At 37.7% G+C, this 22,811-nt stretch overlaps 1 protein-coding gene across 1 annotated transcript in view; it reads left to right on the forward strand.

The window, feature by feature from the left end:
- KCNJ3 (potassium inwardly rectifying channel subfamily J member 3) overlaps positions 1-19,822 on the forward strand; it is a 168,593-nt gene extending 148,771 nt beyond the window's left edge. The window contains exon 3 of the mRNA XM_062199780.1: positions 19,236-19,822. Coding sequence (XP_062055764.1) covers positions 19,236-19,822 — 587 coding nt within the window. The remainder of the gene's footprint in view (positions 1-19,235) is intronic.
- The last annotated feature ends 2,989 nt before the right edge of the window (positions 19,823-22,811 follow it).

Consider the following 22,811-nt stretch of genomic DNA (forward strand, 5'->3'; position numbering starts at 1 on the left):
CACTATCTGATGTTAGTATGGATGAGATGTATAATTGGGGTGAAATAAACATTGCTTGTTGAAGCTGTGCACAGTGTGTATTGTGCTTCCAGTGTTCATAGAATTAAAAAGAGAAATTTTATGAAACAATGCCATGAAGGTAATGGTAAGTCTATTTGTTTATATATGCAGTTTGTCATGGAGTCTTGCTTTGATTTCATGTATAGCAGTTTGCATGAATAAATCTTGGTGGGAATGGAAGTTTAAATCATTTGGAGAATTGCTTTTAAGAACAAAAAAAAAAAAAAAAAAAAAGGAGCCAATGTTGTAGGATGCTGCACCTGCATGGGTGCCGGTTTGCGACTCAACTGCTCCACTTCCAATCCAGCTCCCTGCCAGTGCTGGAAAAGATGGCTCAGGTGCTTGGGCTGCTTCATCCATGAGGGAGACCTGGAAGAATCTCCTGGCTTCGGCCTGGCCCAACCCCTGCTAATGCAGCTATTTGGGGAGTGAACTAATGGATGGAGGATCTCTCCCTCCCTCTCCATCTCCCTTCTCCCCTCTCCCCTCTCTCCTCTCCCCTCTCACTTCTCCCCTCTCTCCTCTCCCTCTGTAACTCTGCCTTTCAAATAATAAAAACATAAATCTTAAAAAAGAAATATAAAATTATGAAAATAAATATATGCAAATGGAAATTACTTGTGCTAGTGAGAGTCCCTGAAGCTTTAGCTGCATAAATATGTTAAGTACACCTCTGGAATATTGATATTTTGAATGTTTACTTTCTGTTTCCCTTGAAAAACTAGTTTGTACATGTTTACCTTTGTCTAATTGTGATGAGAGCATTTCTCCATAAGATCCTGGCATATTCTCATGATAGTCTTAAAGCTGAATATTACAAGATGCTACCGTATAGTGATTTCAACTTCTTCTTTATTACATGTTTATAAACTTTAAAATCACCTGAAGAATGATTAAGAAACAATATATATTACATTAGGGAAGAAGCAAAATAAAAGAACATGATAATAGCCTAGTATTAACAATAGTTTCATCTTCAAATTACAGAAGGGACACTGTCTTAATATTTTAAAGATTGATTACACAGTTTTGTCTTTGCTTATGGAAGCTTTGGCATTAGACTTAGGTTTTAGTAATCAGCTTATGAGACATCAAAGCACATTGGTTTCTTTCTTCCATTCATTTTGCAGAGATAAGTTATAGACACAATGAAACTGCCGTACCCATTTACACTTATGCAAGTATGCCAATGTTGCATAAAATAGTGAACAGATTGTAAAGAATACATAAAACTTAAGGACAACAAAATAAAGTTTATCTACATGACTTTTTATTTTATCCTTAATTTTTAAAAGTTTTCAAAAAATTTTTAATTATGGTTCCATGAACTAAAATACTAAAAATTTAGAAGCTATTAGATAAGAACACAGATCTGGTGATAAATCTTCATGTCTGTTTTAGTCAGCATATACATCATGGTATATAGGTCCACCTTCGTGCCATAGTGAAATTGATGACATGTGGGGTGTAATCTTGGATAAGGACTCTGCAGAAGAGTAAACACAAGGATCAGAAGTTAAAGTCTCTTTGACTTATAAGCTTTGAGGCTTTGAGCAAGTTACTTAATGTGTTTTTTCCTTAAATTTTTAAATTTTTCAAATTTTTACTAATAGATTTTATTTTCTAGAGCAGTTCTAAGTTCACAACAAAATTGAGCAGGAAGTACAGCTTTCCCATTCATCTCCCCTGATTTTAATCCCTTCCTCAGCCTCCTTAACCGTCAACACCCTGCACCCTTGCGGTGCCTCCAAAACAATCAGTGCACTAACACTGGCACTTCATTGTTAACCTCTCTACAGTTCACATCCCAGTTCACTCCTCGTGTAGGATAGTCTTAGCTTTGACAACTGGGTAATGATACATACCCCACCATTGTCAGGTCACACAGAATAGTTCCACTGCCCTAAAATCTCTGATGTACTGTCAGTTCATCCCTCGCTCCCCTTAAATTGTGGAAATCGTTGATCTTTTTCCTCTCTCCCTAGTTGATATAATGCTATATAGTTGGTATAATACAGTATAGAGTCTTTTATGCTAACTTCTTTCCATTAGTGACACATATTTAGTTTTCAGTGTGCTTTCTACGGATTAGTAGCTCCTTTATTTTTATCACTGAATATTATCCCACTATATAGATGTGCCACCATTTATCCATTCTCCTATTGAAAGACACCTTGGCTATTTTCAAGTTTGGGCAATTATGTGAATAAAGCTGCTATAAATATTCCTAGTGAGATTGTTGTGTAGGCATAGTTTTCTATAAATTTGTATAAATATCAAATAATGTAATTGCTGCAGGGTATGGTATGAATTTATTTAACCATGCATTGTATTCCAGAGTGGCTATGCTATTTCTCACTCACTCCTACCAGCAAGGAAGGAGAGTTTCTGCTGCTCCGCATCCACACCAGCATACAGTGTTATTGCTGTTTTAGATTTCAGCCATTTAATAGTGTCCATTGTCATGTTGCTGCCATTAACTTTCTGATGACATGATGTCAAGCATCTTTTCCTATGTGTTGTCTCCATCTGTCTTTGATGATGTGTTTGTTCATATGTTTGGCCCATTTTTTAGACACAGGCTTTTCATCTGAAAAAGAAGATAATTACTACATCATAGGTGTTCTGAAAATAAGTACATTATTTAGACCTTTTGACTTAAAACCTAGCAGATTATACACACACACACACACACACATATATATATATAGTAAATATTAGATTATTTGTATGGGTTACCTACATTTCTTCATAATAACATCTGAAGCAAAATGTAGTCACTTTTCCTACCTCATTAACCAACTTCCTTCCCCATTTGTTTTAAATCAACACTTTCAATATTCTTTTTCATAATTTGGCTTAACAGTCAAATTTCTAGTATTTTTTTCTCATTTTTAATTTAAATTTTGTTAAATAAACTCATAAATTAGTGAACAAAACAGTCTCAGAATAATTTTGGACACTTACATCAACATGTATAAGAGAGAATTTTAATTGTATATGGGTCATTTATTTTTCTGGTAACTTGGAAAGTTATCTTGTGTATTTCATTTTTTAAATCTATTTTATTTTTATTTGGAAAGCAGAGCAACTGAGAAAGAGAAGGAGAGAGGAATGAGAGAGAGAGATCTTTGATTTGCTTATTCATTCCACAACTGCCAGTAACAGCCAGGGCTGAGCTAGGCTGAAGCTGGGATCCTGGAAGGCAATCTGGATCTCCCATGTGAGTAGAGGGCTCCAAGGACTTGAGCTGTTGTCTGCTTCCTCCCAGGGTGTGCATTATGAGAAAGCTGGATAGGAAATGGAAGCAGAGCTCCATCCTGGCACCATGCTATGGGATGAGAACATCCCAGGCAGTGGCTTTACCTGCTGCACCCCAATGTCTGCCTGCTACTTAACCTCTGAAATGTTTTTAAGGAGAAAAAAGCATTACTTGAATTTAAATAACTGTGTGACATTAAATACTTTCTAATTCCTGTTTATTATTTGTTCAAGGAGTGATAGATTTAAGGTGAAACATCACTAGTTAAGGGACATCACAATTGGTGGAAAGCATCCAGATGTAATTTCTGATACTGAATAACAAACTGGTAGATTTAAAAGGCCACAAAACAAATCTTTTCTTAACCAATTTTTTTTCTGTCTTATATGCTATGACTAGAGTTTTGTCTGGATATCTTACTTTGTAATATTTCAGGTGTTTAATTCAACTGATTTTCCTCCTTTCTCCATAACTACTTTAGATCTGGCTATTGTTTTGGAATTTTTTAAAGATATATTTATTCATTTGAAAGTCAGATTTATGCAGAGAGAAAAGGAGAGGCAGAGAGAGAGAGAGAGGTCTTCCATCCTCTCCAATTGGCTGCAACTGCCGGTGCTGCGCCGATCTGAAGCCAGGAGCCAGGAGCTTCTTCCAGGTCTCCCATGTGGGTGCAGGGCCCAAGGAATTGGACCATCTTCTACTGCTTTCCTAGGCCATAGCAGAGAGCTAGATTGAAAGTGGAGCAGCTGGGTCTTGAACCAGCACCCATATGGGATGCTGGCACTGCAGGCAGCAGCTTTATGGGCTATGCCACAGCACCAGCCCCATGTTTTGCAATATTAAATAAGTCTATGGGTGTCAGTCAATTTTATATATGCAGTATCTCAGCATCATCTATATGATGTTGAATATTCTGGTAATAAATGTTGAAACATTTGGAAAGATAGATATGATAAAATTTTCCAAAAAAGCCACAGGGCCATTTGTGAATTTTGGTGCTAAACCTAGGTTCTCTACATTAACAGAATGTATGTAGGCAGATCATTGTTCATTTCAAAATCTGGAAGAAAAATCCAGCCTGCCTTAGGAATTTAACTACATTTCAGGTTACCATTTTCTTTCTGAAAAATGTTGAGCTTTAATGAAGGCACTATTTGTATTTCATGTGCTATTTGCTTCAATATTTTTATATCATTGATATTTTATTTATATTTAATCTAATTAATTAATTATTTATTTGAGAGGTAGAGATACACAGTGAGAGAGACAGAAAGGTCTTCCATCCGTTGGTTCACTCCCCAAATGGCTGTAACAGCTGGAGCTGAGCCGATCCAAAGCCAGGAGCCAGGTGCTTCTTCCTGGTCTCCCATGCAAGCGCAGGGGCCCAAGCACTTGGGCCATTTTCTATTGCTTTCCCAGGCCATATCAGAGAACTGGATTGGAAGAGGAACAGCCAGGACTAGAACCAGGGCCGATAGAGATGCCGGCTCTGCAGGCAGAGGATTAACCTACTGTGCCTGCCCCTATATCATTGATATATTTTTTGAAGGATTTATCTGTTTTGAAAGTCAAGAGTTACACAGAGAAGGAGAAGCAGAGAGAGAGAGAGAAAGAGAGAGAGAGAGAGAGAGAGGTCTTCCATCCACTGTTCACTCCCCAGATGGCTGCAACAGCAGAAGCTGTGCCGATCCGAAGCCAGGAACCAGGAGCCAGGACTTCTTCTGGGTCTCCCATGTGGGTGCAGGGGCCCAAACTTGGGCCATCTTCTAGTGCTTTCCCAGGTCCTAGCAGAGAGCTGGATGGGAAGTGGAGCAGCCAGGATTCAAACTGGCACCCATATGGGATGCCGGCGCTGCAGGAGATAGTTTTACCCGCTACACCACAGTGCCAGCCCTGCATAGATATTTTAAAGTAGTTTTCTTTACTTTTTTATATATGAAATTGGAGTAAATTGTAGTAATATCCAAGGAGATGAGAAATTGTGTAGCTTAGGGCAACTAATAATTTGACTTTAGATGCTTATTCATGTCATGGCAGAAAGTTAAATACCTTCCAAATATGTGTATGTAACTGCTCAAACAGATAACTTGTCTTTTAAAATATGCATTCTAAAACTGCATGTATTTGTGATGAATACTGTGATGGGACATTCTCACACCCAAAATAAAAATAATTAAGGAATACTTTACATAAAATTACAGGAAATTTATTTTCATTTAAGTGCTATAAATACCATAGCTGCAAAATTAGAAGCAAAATTCTCTGACCTTTTACTGCAAAGCATAGAACCAGAACAACTGCTGAATTGCAAATATTTATTCAGCCTCTGTTCTAAGTGGGCAAGCAAACAAAATGTATTTGAGTTTCTGCCAAAGGAGATGTTTTTAAAAAATTGAAAAAGATGTTGGAGTCTGTATAAAAAATCAGAATCATGAGTTAGAGTAAAAAAGTTTTATATTTTCTGACAAAAAATACATCCGCAATGCATCTTATAAGGTGATAGTTGTAGTTACATGAAGGAATTAAATCTCACTGAAACTTTAGATTTAATAGAAGCGAAGCTTTCAAATGTATCAAAAAATATCTATGATTTAATGGTTAAATCTAATCTCTCTAGTGAATGTCACTGGATACACATCCTTCTGTGTATTTTAAACAGTTGTAAGGATAAAGCTACCTGTTCATTACTGCATGTGATTTAATGCAACTGTTTTTGCTTTTTTGTGTAATCACTTATACATTGATTATAATTTATTTTGATACTCCCCCTTCACTGATCAGTATGGGAAGATGTAATATAGATGTTCCACAGTCCATATTTTTAACTTTGAGAGACATATAGAGCAAACCAGAGAGAAAAAGTTTGCATCCAATGTTTCACTCCAATGCTGTAGTGCCTTGTAATTGAGTACTTAAAATAACTTTTGGTAGAAATGAGATGTTTAATAACATACGCAACTGTGGAGGAACCAAAGCTGGGAGCTGGGAATTCAGTTCAAGTCTCCCATGTGAATGGTACGAATCCAACCATTTGAAACATCAGCACTGCCTCCCAGGGTCTGCATTAGCAGGAAGCTGGAATCAGCAGCTGGAGCCAACAATTGAACCAAGCACTTTGAAATGGGATGTGAGTGTCCTAACTGGCAAGTTGACCACTAGGCCAAACACTTGCCCTTCAAAATCAAATTTTATTTTATTTTACTTTATTTTTACTTATCTGACAAGTAGAGTTATAGACAGTGAGAGAGAGAGAGAGAGAGAGAGAGAGAGAGAGAGAGAGAGAGAGAAAGGTCTTCCTTCCATTAGTTCACTCTCCAAATGGCTGCTATGGCTGAAGCTGTGCCTATCTGAAGCCAGGAGCCAGGACCTCCTTCTGGTCTCCCATGTAGGTGCAGCAGCCCAAGCCATCCTCCGCTGTCTTCCCAGGCCACAGCAGAGAGCTGGAACAGAAGAGGAGCAACCGGGACTAGAACCGGCACCCATATGGGATGCCAGTGCTGCAGGCGGAGGATTAACCAAGTGAGCCATAGCACCAGCCCCCAAAATCAAATTTTAAGCTCGTGAGTTGAAAAAACTAACGTGTCATTGACTTAAAAGCAGAAAAAGGAATCCAGAGAGGCATTTTCCTTGTATCTATGTCATTAATAAATGTATCACCTGCTATTCTGTTAGTAACCCTCTTGTTTTGCTGGTGTAGTAATTGGTATGAGTATGGAGGTCTGTGTCACTGAAAAACTTGACTGGCTTCACCCCCACTAATAATTTAAACTGTCCTCCCCTTCGATTTGCCCTGCTCTGTTCCCTCAGGAAGGCATTGAGCATCTAACTGTCACAATGTTGGGCTCTAGGTGGTTAAAGTAGATAAGATCTCCACTAAGAAGCTTGCTCCAATCTGAAATGTGTCTGCAGTATTAAAAAAGAGCAACGGGTTTGTTCAATTCAGGTAAAACATGACATATTAGAGCTTTGTATATGCCTCTCCCATATACAAATATACATATACATGTATGTTCTCCCCCATGCCAGCATGCAGTGTTCTCACCTTGTGCAGGTGGATAGTATGGCAAACTGCCACTTATCTTTCAACACTAAGCTTAAAAAACATAATGGGGATGAAGGTGGATTCTTCACGCTTGTGCTGCAGTGCCTCGTAACTGAGCACCTACAGGAACGTCTGGGAGCAATTAGATGTTTAATAAATTAGTAAATGTTAAATATTATTTCTGAGAGGAGTTGAATATGTATGTCATTGACACATTTACAGCGCCAGAGGGTGTGGGATATGTGTAAGCTTGGGAACATGTGAGTATATGTGACAACATGGCATTTAAAAGAGTTAAAATAGAAAAATCAGGAAATTTTTTTAAATTTATTTATTTATTTGAAAGTCAGAGTTATGCAGAGAGAAGAGAGGCAGAGAAAGAGAGAGAGAGAGAGGTCTTCCAACCACTGGTTCACTTCCAAGATAGCTGCAATGGCCGGAGCTCTGCCAATCCGAAGCCAGGAGCCAGGTCTCCTCCAGGTCTCCCATGCGGGTGCAGAGGCCCAAGTACTTGGGCCATCTTCTACTGGTTTCCCAGGTCATAGCAGAGAGCTGGATGGGAAATGGAACAGCCGGGACTCGAACTGGCGTCCATATGGGATGCCGGCACTGCAGGTGGCAGCTTTACCTGCTATGCCACAGTGCCAGCCCCAGGAAATATTCTTTTTTTTTTTTTTTTAACCTGTCTCCTAGGGATGCTGAAGGGATTAGGCAGGTACAGAGAGAAAGGCCTGCTGTACCTTTGTGCTCCTGTGTAACTCCAGGAGAAACAGTTACTCTTGAATAATCGTTTATTTATTTATTTTTTTGACAGGCAGAGTGGACAGTGAGAGAGAGAGACAGAGAGAAAGGTCTTCCTTTTTGCCGTTGGTTCACTCTCCAATGGCCGCTGCGGCCGGCACATCTCGCTGATCCGAAGCCAGGAGCGAGGTGCTCCTCCTGGTCTCCCATGGGATGCAGGGCCTAAGCACTTGGGCCATCCTCCACTGCCTTCCCGGGCCACAGCAGAGAGCTGGCCTGGAAGAGGGGCAACCGGGATAGAATCCGGCACCCCGACCGGGACTAGAACCTGGTGTGCTGGCGCCACAAGGCGCCGGCCCCCAGGAAATATTTTCTAAGATCTATTTTATTTTATTTTATTTTTTGAAAGGCATAGTTAACTGAGAGAGAGACAGAGAGAGAGAGAGACAGAGCGCAGAGATCTTCCATCCTCTGATTCACTCCCCATGTGGCTGAGATGGCCAGACCTGGGCCGGGAAAAGCCAGGGGCCAAGAGCTTCATCCAGATCTCCCACATGGGTGTAGGGGCACAAGCACTTGGGCCATCTCCCGCTGCTTTCACAGGCACATTAACAGGGAGCTGGATTGGAAGTGGAATAGCTGAGACTTGAAACAGGACCCAAATGGGAAGCTGGCATTAGAAGTGGTGGCTTAAGCTGCTACACCATGACACCAGCCCCAGGAAGTATTTTGTAGAATGAGAAACATTTGATCCATGCCTTGAGTGGGAGAAGTTATAACAGGGTGGAGAGCTGGAAGAGGACATGTCAAGCGTGTGATGCCGAATTGCCCAAGTGCCATGAATGGGAAACAGCAGTATACATCCACTAGGAAGGTCATTCCCCCAGCAAAGTGAGGCAGGACAGCTTGCAGGACAGCTTGCAGGTTAGAAACGCTGGCTCTGGAACTGAAAGTTTTTTTCTTCTTTTGTGCCTATGATTGTCTCCTGTTGACTTACTTTGGACAAGCTACTACACCTCACTCTGCCTTGGTGTCTTTATCAATCACATGAAAAAAAAAAAGTGTTGCACACAACTTATAAGACAGAGGGACAATTATATAAATTATACATAGAAAACACATATTACCTAGCACATAATTGTTTTTAACAAACAAGAGAAACAGGCATTGTAGCACAGCAAGTTAAACTGCAGCCTGTGATGACACCAGCATTCCATATGAGTGCTGGTTCAAGTCCCGGATGCTCCACCACTGACCAACTCTCACTAATGTGCCCGGGAAGGCATCAGATGATTTGGGCCCTTCCATCCATGTGGAAGACCTGGATGGAGTTCCAGGCTCCTGGGTCAACCTGTCCCAGCCCTGGTTATTGTGGCCATTCGGAGAGTGAACCAGTGGATGGAAGATCTCTCTCTGTCTCTCTGTGAAACCTGTGTAACCTTCCCTCTCTCCGTGTAATCTTGCATTTCAAATCAATAAATGAGTTTCTAAGAATTGAAACTGTAATGATAACTTACAATAAGATTTTGAAGGAACTAGGGAGACATGCTGGGCAATTTAAGATTTTTTTTCAAAAAATTATTTATTTGAAAGGCAGAGTTAGAGAGAGAGAGAGAGAGAGAGAGAGAGAGATCTTCCACCCCACTAGTTCAGTCCCCAAATGGCCACAATGGATGGAGCTAGGCTAATCCAAAGCCTGGAGCAAGGAGATACTTCCTGGTCTACCACCTGGGTGCAGGGGCCTAAATACTTGGGCCATCTTCTACTGCCTTCTCAGGCCATAGGCATGGAGCTGGTTAGAAGTGGAACAGCCAGAACTCGAACCAGCATGCATGTGGGATGCTGGTGCTGCAGGTGGCGGCCTAACCCACTAAGCCACAGTGCCAGTTCTGAGATTTGTTTTTATTCCTTGTATATTCAAGAGTTAATGCTTTACATAACCATCACATTATAAAGTATGACACTGCAATTTATTTTAAAAATAATTAAGCATTTAAGTATCTAAGCATTAAAATCTAAGCCTTACACATAAAATGTTGTAATATTATGTGTAATATTTTGAAAAAATTGGCATATGCATTTGTTATTGCTTCAAACAAAATTTCAAAAAATTTTTCTTCCTTAAGACAAGGAATAATGTTCTCTAGAAAGAATTAAATCCCAGAATCATCTGAAAGATTTTTCATTTATTAAGCCAAGGATGTGTTGTATTTTCTTTTTGAAAAACATATTTTCCTCTGCCATGGATCTCCTCCAGCAGTAACTAGATTACATTACACAATTAAAATGTTTTGGAACCTAAAAGTGATATCTTATTAGAAGAAAAACAATGGCATGAATAGATTGGGGTAACCAATTTCACTCTAATTGGCAATGCATGGAGACATGCTTTAACAGGTATGATGAACAGAGTGAAGAAAAAAGTAAACTGAGAATGAAACATTTACATCATTGGACTAAGAGAATGACACTGAGTTGAAAGGGAATTCACAAAATTCTGTAATGCTTCTGTATTAACTAAGCATATAGAACTGAAGATGCAGACTTGTCAACACAGCAGAGAAATCAATTGCATGAGTATCTACCAATAACTGAGTGCTTATTATTATTAACTTATTTAGTAAGCCCATCAAATTTATTTTCACAATAACGTTATGGACTTGGGGCCGGCATTGTGGCATATTGGGTTAATCTGCCTCCTCCAGAGCACCAGTTTGAGCCTCACCTGCTCCATGTTCAATACAGCTTGCTGCTAATGTGCCTGGGAAAGCAGTGGAAGATGACCAAGTACTTGGACCTCTGCCACCCACATGGGAGACCAGAATGGACTTCCAGGTTTCTGGCTTTTTGCCTTGCGCAGGCCTGGCCATTATGGTGATTTGGAGAGTCAACCAGCAAATGGAAAATATTTTTCTCTCTCCCTCTTTTTCGTGTATTTCAAGTAAATACATAAATCCAGAAAAAATAAATAAATAGACTAGATACCATTGGGTCTTATTACTGTTGTCTGAATTTTATAGCAATAAAGGTTCAGATAAATAACATGTCTATAGTCTTACTGATAGTTGTTTCTCAAAACAAGGACCATCCCAAATTTATACCCAAAGTCCATATTCTTTTAAAGAAAATTCTATTATTTAGTTTCAGTTTTATTGAAAAGGTATAGAGAGACTGAGAGCCAGAGACATATGAAGAGAAATCTTCTATCCACTGGTTCTCTTCCCCAGAAGACTGAGAGAGCCAAGGTGAATCAGGTTGAAGCCGTTAACCCAGAAGTCATTCTGGGTCTCACATATTGGAGGCAGTGACCCTAGTATTTGATCCACCAGCTGCTTCCTCTCAGGTTATGTATTCACAGGAAAGTGGGTTGGTAGTGGAGTAGTGGAGACTAGAAGCAAGACTAGATGCAGGTTCCCAAGCTGTGACTTAACTACCACAGCAAACACTTGCCCCCCCGAAATCTCAGTTTCTCACCTTGCCTCTCCTAATTATGTTTTCAGCACCATGAATTCCTTAACATAGTTCCCACCATCACTGACCCTTAGCATCCCAATTTCTCATTCTTTTTGGGAGTCTGTATCAATTTATTCTAGCAGTCATTCTGAGAAGCCTAGTTTTTTTTTTTTTTTTCCCCCCTGGGAATTTAGAAGCTTGAGTATTATACTTGAAATATTTGTTGCTCAATTTCTTATTGAAGCCTTATTTTCTAACAAATATAATTGGGCTTTTCTTTTTCCTTTTTCTTTTTTAAGAATTCTTTGACCTAACTTGAGCAATAATGGAAAACTGATGTCTCAGAACACATTGTAAGACCAAGTGCTTGTAAATAATGGAGGATAATATTGGGTTGAATACATGCCAGGGACTTCTACTCTCTCTAAAAGTCTGTTTGAGCAGAAAATGTTGAGCTTGAAAGGGATTCCATCTATTTGAAAACTTCAGTTTCTGGATGCAATTTATGGATTCTTAATGGCTTTGCAACCTATATCCCAGAAGAGCCTGCTGCCAGTAACCTTAGTGTCATTGAACAGTGCAGTGCACAGTGTCTTATGTTTTATAAACAAGATTTAAATAATCATAAGGTTCTTTGGAAAGTTTATAGTTTACATTCAGGTTCAGCTCAGTGCAACATAACATAACATGCACAGAATGCCAAGTGGGCCTTACAGTTATTATTACATCTTGGAGGATGTGTGAACTTTTGGAAGTATATTAGGGAAGAAACAGCTACAGACCTTAGTGAATAATCCTCAGAGCAACATGTAGGGTGGATAGGAAAGAACTTGTGATATGCAATATGCTCAGCATGCTAAGCCATTAGCTGATTCAGTTTTAAAAACAACTGACAATTTGAAGAAAAAAGTAGACAAAGAGGTTAGATTAAGGAAAGAAAAACAATGTGTTTTTGGTGAAATTCTACCACTTTTTCTTTTCACGCATGTATGCATTTGTGTGTGTGTGTGTGTAAGTAAATGAAGCTTGTAGTCATGGAGTTTGTACTTAGGGACTATTCTGGGAATAATTATCCAATCTTTATTGTGTGTGTAATTTATAACAACTCTGTGACTCAGTTTCCACCTCTGGAAAATAGGAAAGGGACGCAAAGTACCTTCCTCAGCAAGTTGTAAGGATGAAATATAAGATAGAAAAAGTGCTTGGAGAGATACTTGGCCCATAGCTCTACAGAGGCATTAGTAAAACCTGGCTTAACTGAAGGAGATATGTTGTATTTTTGTTACTGCTATTATTTTAGTATTAGTTTTGCTTTTGTTTAGTGCACACATGATAAAAACAGCCACCCAATCTGGAGAATAATTTCTCTTTTCCCTCTCCTTACTCTATCCCTCACTGCCCTTCCCACCTCAAAGCAACCTCCATATTGGGTAAGGTTTAGATAAAGCCTCTGCTGTGCAAAAGTTATAGATTGTGTGGTATTTTCTGTGTCACAGCATCCAGACACTTCTCTTGGCCTGTGGCTGTATTGTCTTTAACCCTATGGTGTCCTCTTCATATGGATGACACATACACCATCTCTGACAGGAGAAACACGGAGGAAATAACTGAGTTATGGGTATTCTCAAAGTTTAATTAAGGGCTTATCAAACAGCAACTCACTTTGCCATTTGTGCTTAAAAAGCTTTCAGACCTGTCCTCATATGAATGTTTAATTCGGTTAAAGAGATGGACTTAGTGTGGTGTAAAGGGAAATGTCAATAACAAAGAGGTTAGGCCACATTGCCCCTACCATTTTAAATAGACACAGTGCCTTTGAAATAAATTACATTAAACAATAATGTACACCCTTTTAAATATGTGAATCAAGCATGGAATAAACCCCCTTTTCACAACATGTTTTTCATCTGAAGATTCAGAAGCCCCAGCTATTTCCAGTAGCAGCATCTGTTGCTTTGCCAGTTTCCACAGAGATGAGCTCGTGTTGATTTTCACCACATTTGTTCAAATCTGGAATCTGGTTAAAACATGCAAACAGTCATATTGCCAGCTAAGAGGTGCAATTATATAGTACCCCTTGAATAATGGTATTTACCTGCATTTATTTTAATTCAAATGGCATTTTCAACCATGAATCTAAGCATGGATTATTTAAAAATAATTTGAGTTTGAGTAAGAAATATAAGCATTCTGGGCAGAAAAATGCTATGATACATGCATATTCTTAGACAACGTAATTATATCTACTTTAAAGCTTCTCAATTGAAATTTGCATTTTATTTTTTGAGCACCATTTTGGGAAACTTGCAAAATGAAAGAACCCCTCAATTACATCTTAACTCAGTGTCTAAACTTCAGATTGGCAATCGTAGACATTTCCCTGTTATGCAATTTATGAAGCTTCAATATCGTCATTGATATATTGACTGCAAATAATAATACATTGAGGTAAAAACAGATTTTAAAACTATGATGTTTTGAGCTGCAAATGTCTGATATTTGTGTACCTAAATCTAATTTTAAATAAGGACAGAATGGCAAAATAAACAAAGGTTAAGGTTTTAGTGAATGTGGCATAATAACACAGTATTATAATTGGCATTAGCCACTCAACTTGCTGTAAACCTTCAAGTAATTACACTGAATCTCAGCTACAATTACAGATACTTTGGTGGAAAATGTTGAGAAACTTTAAAAGCTGGGAATATGAATAATGTTCCCTTTTTTCTATGATGATTTTAAAAATGATTATACTCAGAGATTTTAAAATTTAATTTTACATATTACTAGTATGGAGTAATCTATTAATATGATATAACCCATCGCTTACATTAAGGTAGTGTCAGTAATTTTCTGGAAGAACAGGAAGTACAAGTCAACGCTATGGAACAATAAGTACAGCAGTCATTATCAGGTGCTGCTTAAACACCAAGATCATTCTGTGCCCTTAATTTTCAAACAGGTGTTATTATCTTTATAAACGGGAAAATACACCCATTGAGTTTTAGGTAATTTTCACCACCTATTTAGTAGTGGAATTGGTATCCAAATTCATATACTTTTTAAAAAGTATTCATTTATTTATTCAAAAGGTGGAGTTACACAGAAGCAGAGAGAGAGAGAAAGAAAGAGAGAGAGAGAGACAGAGACAGAGAAAGTCTTCCATCCGCTGGTTCACTCCCCAAATGGCCACAACAGCCGGAGCTGGGCGGATCCGAAGCCAGGAGCTTCTTCCAGGTCTCCCACTCGGGTGCAGGAACCCAAGGACCTGGGCCACCTTCTACTGCTTTCCCAGGCCATAGCAGAGAGCTGGAATGGAAGAAGAGAGCTGACTTGAACCGGAGCCCATATGGGATGCTGGCACTGCAGGCAGCAACTTCACCCACCACGCCACAATACCAGCCCCTATACTTTTTAATTATCAGAAGATGTTTGCTCACATATATCAGTTTGCTATGGAAAGAACTAAAGTTAATTTCGTGTAATTGAATACAAACCCTCCCTATCTTTTCAGTCAAAATTTGCACTGGCACTTCAATAGCAATACTTACAGGTATTTTAATGTGAACAAGCATTAGAATACTTGTTTTTTACTTGTTGGCCTCTTTCCCCGCTGTTGAAATTTTATTTCTCCCAGTTTAAGCATTCCATTTATATTTCTCCAGCACTTTTCCATAGTTTCTGGCAACCCTCAAGGAAACAACTCACAGAAGGCCCTGAGAATCAGCAACATGCAGAATTTTAATTTTTTGGCCAGTGCCATGGCTCAATAGGCTAATCCTCCACCTGCGGCGCCGGCACACTGGGGTTCTAGTCCCAGTTGGGGCACCAGATTATGTCATGGTACCCTCTTCCTGTCCAGCTCTCTGCTGTGGCCCAGGAGTGCAGTGGAGGATGGCCCAAGTCCTTGGGCCCTACACCTGCATGGGAGACCAGGAGAAGCACCTGGCTTCTGGCTTTGGATCAGTGCTGTGTGCCAGCTGCAGCGGCCATTGGAGGGTGAACCAATGGAAAAAAAAGACCTTTCTCTCTGTCTCTCTCTCTCACTGTCCATTCTGCTTGTCAAAAAAAAAAAAAAGAATTTTATTTTTTATTTCAGATTCATTTTATAAGGAAAAAACAAAGACTACCCAATTGAAATTGACTAAGATGATGATAGTTATGTTTCAACATTTTTGTTATTAGAAATAATTGAACAGAGATCAGCATCTGGTTTTCCTTTAACTACTAATGTATGCATGCATTATACAGATGAAAGGCCAAACTTATAAATCTATGTCATGTTTCAAATTACTATGTTATACTGTGTGTGCCCTCCCTCCAGATAATTCTCCTCACCATCTTTTGTAAGTGGAATAAGATTGTAAAATTAAAATAGGGTTCTTAAGAGAAGTACTATCACTTAACAATATACACACATTATGATCTTTTGTCTGAAATTTAATATTTTGCACAGCAAATACACATAGAGTTCACATATTCCACATGAGTTCACAGAGAATGGAGATTTTAGGGAGAAAATAAAGGGTACTTTATTGTACTATTTTTCATCTTACTGGATAGAAAAATCCCATATTTGCTTCTTATTTTAGATGTTTCTCTATTATTACATTTTTCAAAATAACAGTGAGTCAATATATCATGAGATACATTTTAATGCCTTGTATGTGGTAATTTATCATTTTTATCATTTTATTACGAAATATCTAGTCACAGGCTAGAAAATGGTTGAAAAATGCAGAACGCTGCTGTGTGTGTGTCTGTAAGACTTACAAAACACTTTATAAAGTAATTTCATTATTTTCATATGTAAATATTTTGGTGACTTTTTGTTGACATAATATTAATTGTGAAAGTTGATATTCAGTAACTGTCAGGTGTGAACCATGACAGAGTTAATGTTATATGTTGTCTGATATCAGGTTCCTAAGTAAAATATAGATGGTGGAGTTAAAAAATTCACAGTCCTTTATTCTAGCTTTTTTATTTTTAAAAAATATACATTATGGCATCGTTATCTATAGGAATTCTCCTGTGTAATAGAACACCAGAGCTTCTTACTCTTATCTAATTATAAAGTAGTATCTGATAATCAACCTTTCCATTTATCTTCTCCCCACTATTGTCCCCAGATGAAATGTAGAAGAAAGGATTATTTTTAAGATTTATTTTATTTATTTGAAAGACAGAGTTACAGAGAGAGGTAGAGACAGAGAGAGAAGTTTTCCATCTGCTGGTTCACTCTCCAGATGGTTGCAATGGCAGGAGCTGTGCCGATCCAAAGCCAGGAGCCAGGAGCTTCTTCCAGGTCTACCACGCGGGGGCAGGGGTCCAAGGACTTGGGCCATCTTGCACTGCTTTCCCAGGCCACAGCAGAGAGCTGGATCGGAAGAGGAGCAGTTGGGACTAGAACCGGCACCCATATGGGATGCCGGAGCGTCAGGCCAGGGCTTTAACCCGCTACACCACTGCGCAGCCCCAGAAAGGAGTTTGAATGTTTTCACCATAAGGAAATGATAAATGTTTGAGGTGCTAGGTATGTTTACCTTGACTTTAACATTTCACATATATACATGTATCAAAATATGCATGGAATCCCATAAACATGTCCAACTTTTATGTATCAGTTAAAAATAAATATAAAAACAAAGGACATACACACACACACAAATTAGAATATTGATGTATTTTCTTTACAACTTAGTTGATCTTTGCCCAAGGAAGGTCAAGAGATTCTGAGTACTTAGATTTCTTATCTTTAAGAACATTAGCACATCTTATCGATAGGACCACAGTGAGGATTAGAATTGAGAGAGAGTACCTAACACAGTGCCTGCTAGATGACAGGTGTTTTACCTTCCACAGAAATTTTTTTGCACTGTCTTGAGAAAGATGATGTATAATTAAAACAATTAGTTATTTGATGATATATATAACATAATATTCATAAGGGAAGATTTGGAAGGACTCACCAGAGGAACAGATGTACCTTCAATCTGACTTTTTGATTATCCAAATTCTCTGTAAGTATTACATGTGCATTTACTACTCAGGGAGATAAAAAGGCAGAATATCCTCCTATCCAAACTATGGCAGGCTTTAAAGCAATCAAAATTGCTTATAATGTGTATAGGAAATAATTGAAATAAATGAGGAAACATTGTCATTACTTGTTCATTATACTTAATTATGGAATGGATGATTTTTAATTGATTGATCATTTCACATTTTGATAGATTTTAATAACAGGTTTGACAGTAAAGGTAGAGAGAAGTGGATTTTACTACTTACAGAAAATTTTATCTATTGAGTAATATAAAATGTAAGCTTGATATATTAATTTAATTTTCATGTACTTCCAGTCTTCATAAAATGAATATTCAGAGGCTAATGGATTTGATAGTAATTCAGTCTCAATAAATGATTTATGAAGAGAATGAAATTGAGTAGATCAGATTACCTAGATAAATGATATCCAAGCATCATAATGTATAGATTAGCAAAATTTTGTATCAGACATCCAGCATCCAAATCCAGGATTTCTTAGAGCAGGAATGGAATTTGATACATCATATGGCCTGGATTGCTGATTTTAGCAATGGATCACTAAAACTTGAGTCAAAGTTCATCCTGGCTTTGTAGGTCCAAAAACATAGATCCACTACGATAACTTCCCATTATCAAGGATAGAAACATCTTCACCCTTTATTTTAGAAAGTAATTTTTAGTCTTCCTAGTTCCCCTTACCAGCCCTCACTGTGTGAAAAAGAAAAGATGGAGCTCTCACTTATCAGAGTCAATTATCTGTAGACATTATATGGCAGCTTTTACATTTTTGTGTGTGTTACTTTATTCTGTGATCTCAGCAATCTTATGGGACAGGTGTTGTTTTCCATGCTCTTCTCTGCAGAAAAGGAAGTGATGGTTAAGTATCTTTTTTATGTTTACACAGTGGTGAAGTTCAGATTCAATGTCAGGTTTATTTCAAATATCATGTTGCTTCTTTTTAAAAATAATTTATTTATTTATTTGAAAGAATTACAGAAAGAGAGATGGAGAGACAGAGAGAGCAATAATCCATCTGCTAGTTCACTCCTCAAATGGCAACATCAGCTGGTGCTGGGCCAGGCCAAAGCCAGGAGCTTCTTCTTGTTCTCCCACAATGGTGCAGGGGCCCAAACACTTGGACCATCTGCATTCCCAGGTGCATTAGCAGGGAGCTGGATTGGAAGTGGAGCACCTGGGACAGGAACTGATGCCCACATGGGGTGCCAGCATCTCAGGCTGCAACTTTACTTGCTGGGGCACCACACTGCCCCACACTGCTTCTTGAATGATGGAAGAAGATTACATACTTTCTTTGCTTGTCTACATAAGGATATACATATATTCTGAAATACTTCTATATAATTTTTTCTTTTGACATATAGATAATAAAGTTAACAATGATATAATATAATACCCTTCAAATAGGAACTATGTCAACTTTGTGCACCTTTCATTGAATGTGTATCAAAGCTTTGAAGCTACAGTAAAACTGTTAACCTATTTTATTATTCATTCTGCTTGGATTAACAATCAAAACATAAATGAGAGCACAAGGAATTCATTAGGTCAAATCGACTTTACGTGTGCTTCCACTATGCATCATTTCAAGGGTTCTTTTTATTCTTGTAGGAATGACTTGTCAAGCTCGAACATCATACACTGAAGATGAAGTTCTCTGGGGTCATCGTTTTTTTCCTGTAATTTCTTTGGAAGAGGGATTCTTTAAAGTTGACTACTCCCAGTTCCATGCAACATTTGAAGTCCCCACACCACCATACAGTGTGAAAGAACAGGAGGAAATGCTTCTCATGTCGTCACCTTTAATAGCACCAGCCATAACCAACAGCAAAGAAAGACATAATTCTGTGGACTGCTTAGATGGATTAGATGACATTACTACAAAACTTCCATCCAAGCTACAGAAAATTACCGGAAGAGAAGACTTTCCCAAAAAACTCTTAAGGATGAGTTCTACAACTTCAGAAAAAGCTTACAGCTTGGGAGATTTGCCTATGAAACTTCAACGAATAAGTTCAGTTCCTGGCAACTCAGAAGAAAAACTAGTATCTAAAACCACCAAGATTTTATCTGATCCTATGAGCCAGTCTGTGGCTGATTTGCCACCAAAGCTTCAAAAGATGGCTGGAGGAACCGCTAGAATGGAAGGGAATCTTCCAGCCAAATTAAGAAAAATGAACTCTGATCGCTTCACATAACAACACACATACTTAGGCATTATTTAATATTTGATTTAGTTGTAGTCCAATATTTGGCTGATGAGGTTATTCCTCCCTAAGAAACCTGAAAATTATACCAACCCCCAGTCCTGTAACCATATTTGAGAACCCCTCCTTTCCAAGTATTGCTACTGTACAGAAAGCAGAAGTTATGAAAGGGGTACATCAAAAGAGAGTCATTAATGGGCATGTATTATCACATCAAGCATGCAATAATGTGCAAATTTTGCATTTAGTTTTATGGCATGATTTATATATGGCATATTTATATTGTATATTCTGGAAAAAAAAATATATATATTTAAAGGGGAGATACTCTCCCCAACATTTCTAACATATGTATTAAGTCAAACATGAGTGGGTAGTTTTCAGGGCGATAAAATTACACACACACACATACACACACATATATATATGTATATATAAATGTATACACACATATACATATATATATACACACAGACATACACATTCAGACATACATATATATCAGATAAAATTGTGATGTTTTGTTCACAGTTGTAGTTCTTGTGCATGTTTACTTTATTATACTAGGAAGGCTACTGACATTAATTATTAATACCAAATACTTTAGCCTTAAATTATTTGTCATTTTAAAATCTGATTTAGTGTTTTCTGCTGTTTAAGGTCCTGGAAGGTTTTGAATTGTACTTTATACATGAGAAAGTCACGCAAGTTTATGCAATTTATGGCCCTGCAAAAACATAACCATTACATGTTTAACTTGTAAATTTAAGAGAATACCAGTACATGGTATATCACTGAAAAATTCTTATGATTTTTAAAAGTTGCTAGGGCTAGGGGAAATAAATGTTAATTAATTGGAGAACTGTTCCTTTCCTGGTCTAATTAAAAATCATATACAATCTAATACAAATATGAGATTTGAACAAATGCTGAATCGCTGTAACAGTAGCCAAGTTACATTGGATATATGAGAATCTGTGTGAAATAACATAATTAATGGTCCCCATTTAAAATTAAGTCAATAGGAAATATTTTCATTCCTTTTCTGGAACTTTTGTCCATTTTAGAAACCAGTGCTCTATCTTTAAGGAGACACAACAATGCAATGAAACAGATGGTATTTATGCCTAAAAGATGTATGTCTAATTGAGTCTCTTTTATGCTGTTCTCTTGTTTATGGAATTTGTTGTAACAAAATAGGCTTTTTCCTCACCTGGGGAAGCTATCCCATGCCTGTCACTCAGAGCTCAAGAGTAAAGTTTTGTGTAGACCAGAGAGAAATTCAAATTAGGTGAATTGCAATTATCTTACACGCAAATTTATTATTTATTTATTGGTGAACACTGATTGTATTGGTACTTGGGGTCCTTGGACTCTCCAAATAATTTTAGCAGTACTGTTTTTCTAAACCCTACATCTAATATTTATGACTCACTTGTGAGAATCAAAACTATTGATCAGTAGAACACCTCCAAAGTAAAGATTTAGAGTGCAAAGATTTTTATGAATATTTAGAAGAGCTTTTTTATCAGAAAACCATAGGTTTCCTATTAAATTTCTTTGGGCATTGCAACCTCTGTCTGCCTAAAATTAATCCTCTTCTCATTAATATGTAAATTGTTAATGGCTGATTTGGGCTCCCTTCATTTCCTAGTTTGTGGTAATCCTGTAATGATTTTATTATTGGCAAAGGATTACATCAACAGTTCTATCATTGACTATAATAATACCTTCTGGCTACCTCTGTATCAACCAAATTCTGTAGGTGCAAAACATATACCAGGGGATTGTTACTGGCAAAATGATCAACCTTGAGCCTCTGTCCACTGTGAATAGAGTGGTTGCCCCACCCCTTGATCACTAAACTTTCTTATTTGCTGGATGTAGGAAAGGAAATAGTAACAAAGAGAGAAGGGGGTCCAGAGGGCATGACATATATAGCAGCAGTGGAAGGAAATGCATGGATCATTTAGTCCAACTACTTAAAAAACTAAATAGAGCCATAACTTACTTTGGAGAGTAGTTTTAATTTGTCTTTGGTACCAAGGAGAAAATGGAACCAAAAACAAACTCTCTGAATGTATTCATTCATTCAATAAAATTTTTGCATGCCTTCAATGTCCTAGGCGTTTTTTAGTTCTTGGAGATTGGGGCACAACTAAGTGGGAGGAGGACACTGTTCACTGAGGACACCTGTACCCTGTAGGATAATGGGGAAGAGACAGAAAAAAATTACATAAAACAATTTCAGATCATCAAAATATCAATTAATAGAATGAAAATAGGGTATTGAATTGGAAAACTACTGTATTAATTGATTATTTTAGTAGTGGCAGCTGGCATAGGGAGATCGTAATATTTGGACTGAGACTTCAATGATGAAAAAGAGCTACTATTGCCAAAATTAATTTATCTGAGTGAATGATATCATTTTATCTTTTTCACATATTTGTGGGAAAGGTGTGATTTCTGCATGTAATTGCAGTTTAACCCCTATTTCTAGATTGATCGATTTACCCAGGAAAATTCCAGTTCATACTTGTTCTACCTGTGTAGTTATTAATAGTGCTCCTTTTCATTCTTATGTCCTGGTTTGGATGATATTGGTGAAGTTTTTGTTGAAAATAACTAAACTATGAAGTCTGATATATTTGGATAAAAATAAAAAAAATTGCTTTTCTTCTTTTGTTGATTTTTGACACTGATCATTTCAAGCAAAAATCATCTCAGTTTCATATATTTGCACTGAAGGACTTCTTATTGTGATTTCATGTGACATTTGTTCAATCTGTACATGACATGTCTCTCAGCAATGAAGAGTTGTGCATCTTCTTGAATGAATTAAAAAGTCAACAAATTTTTACATTTCAGGAAGTTTTAAGAGCTCAAAATCCAAGGCAGTAAAAGCCAATTTAAGCCAGAGCAATTTTCAACCCACCAATGTGGTGGCTATTGTAAAGGAAAACACAATGTGACATTG

Source organism: Lepus europaeus, chromosome 1 (genome assembly GCF_033115175.1).
Source record: "Lepus europaeus isolate LE1 chromosome 1, mLepTim1.pri, whole genome shotgun sequence".
In the NCBI taxonomy this organism is placed as follows: Eukaryota; Metazoa; Chordata; class Mammalia; order Lagomorpha; family Leporidae; genus Lepus; species Lepus europaeus.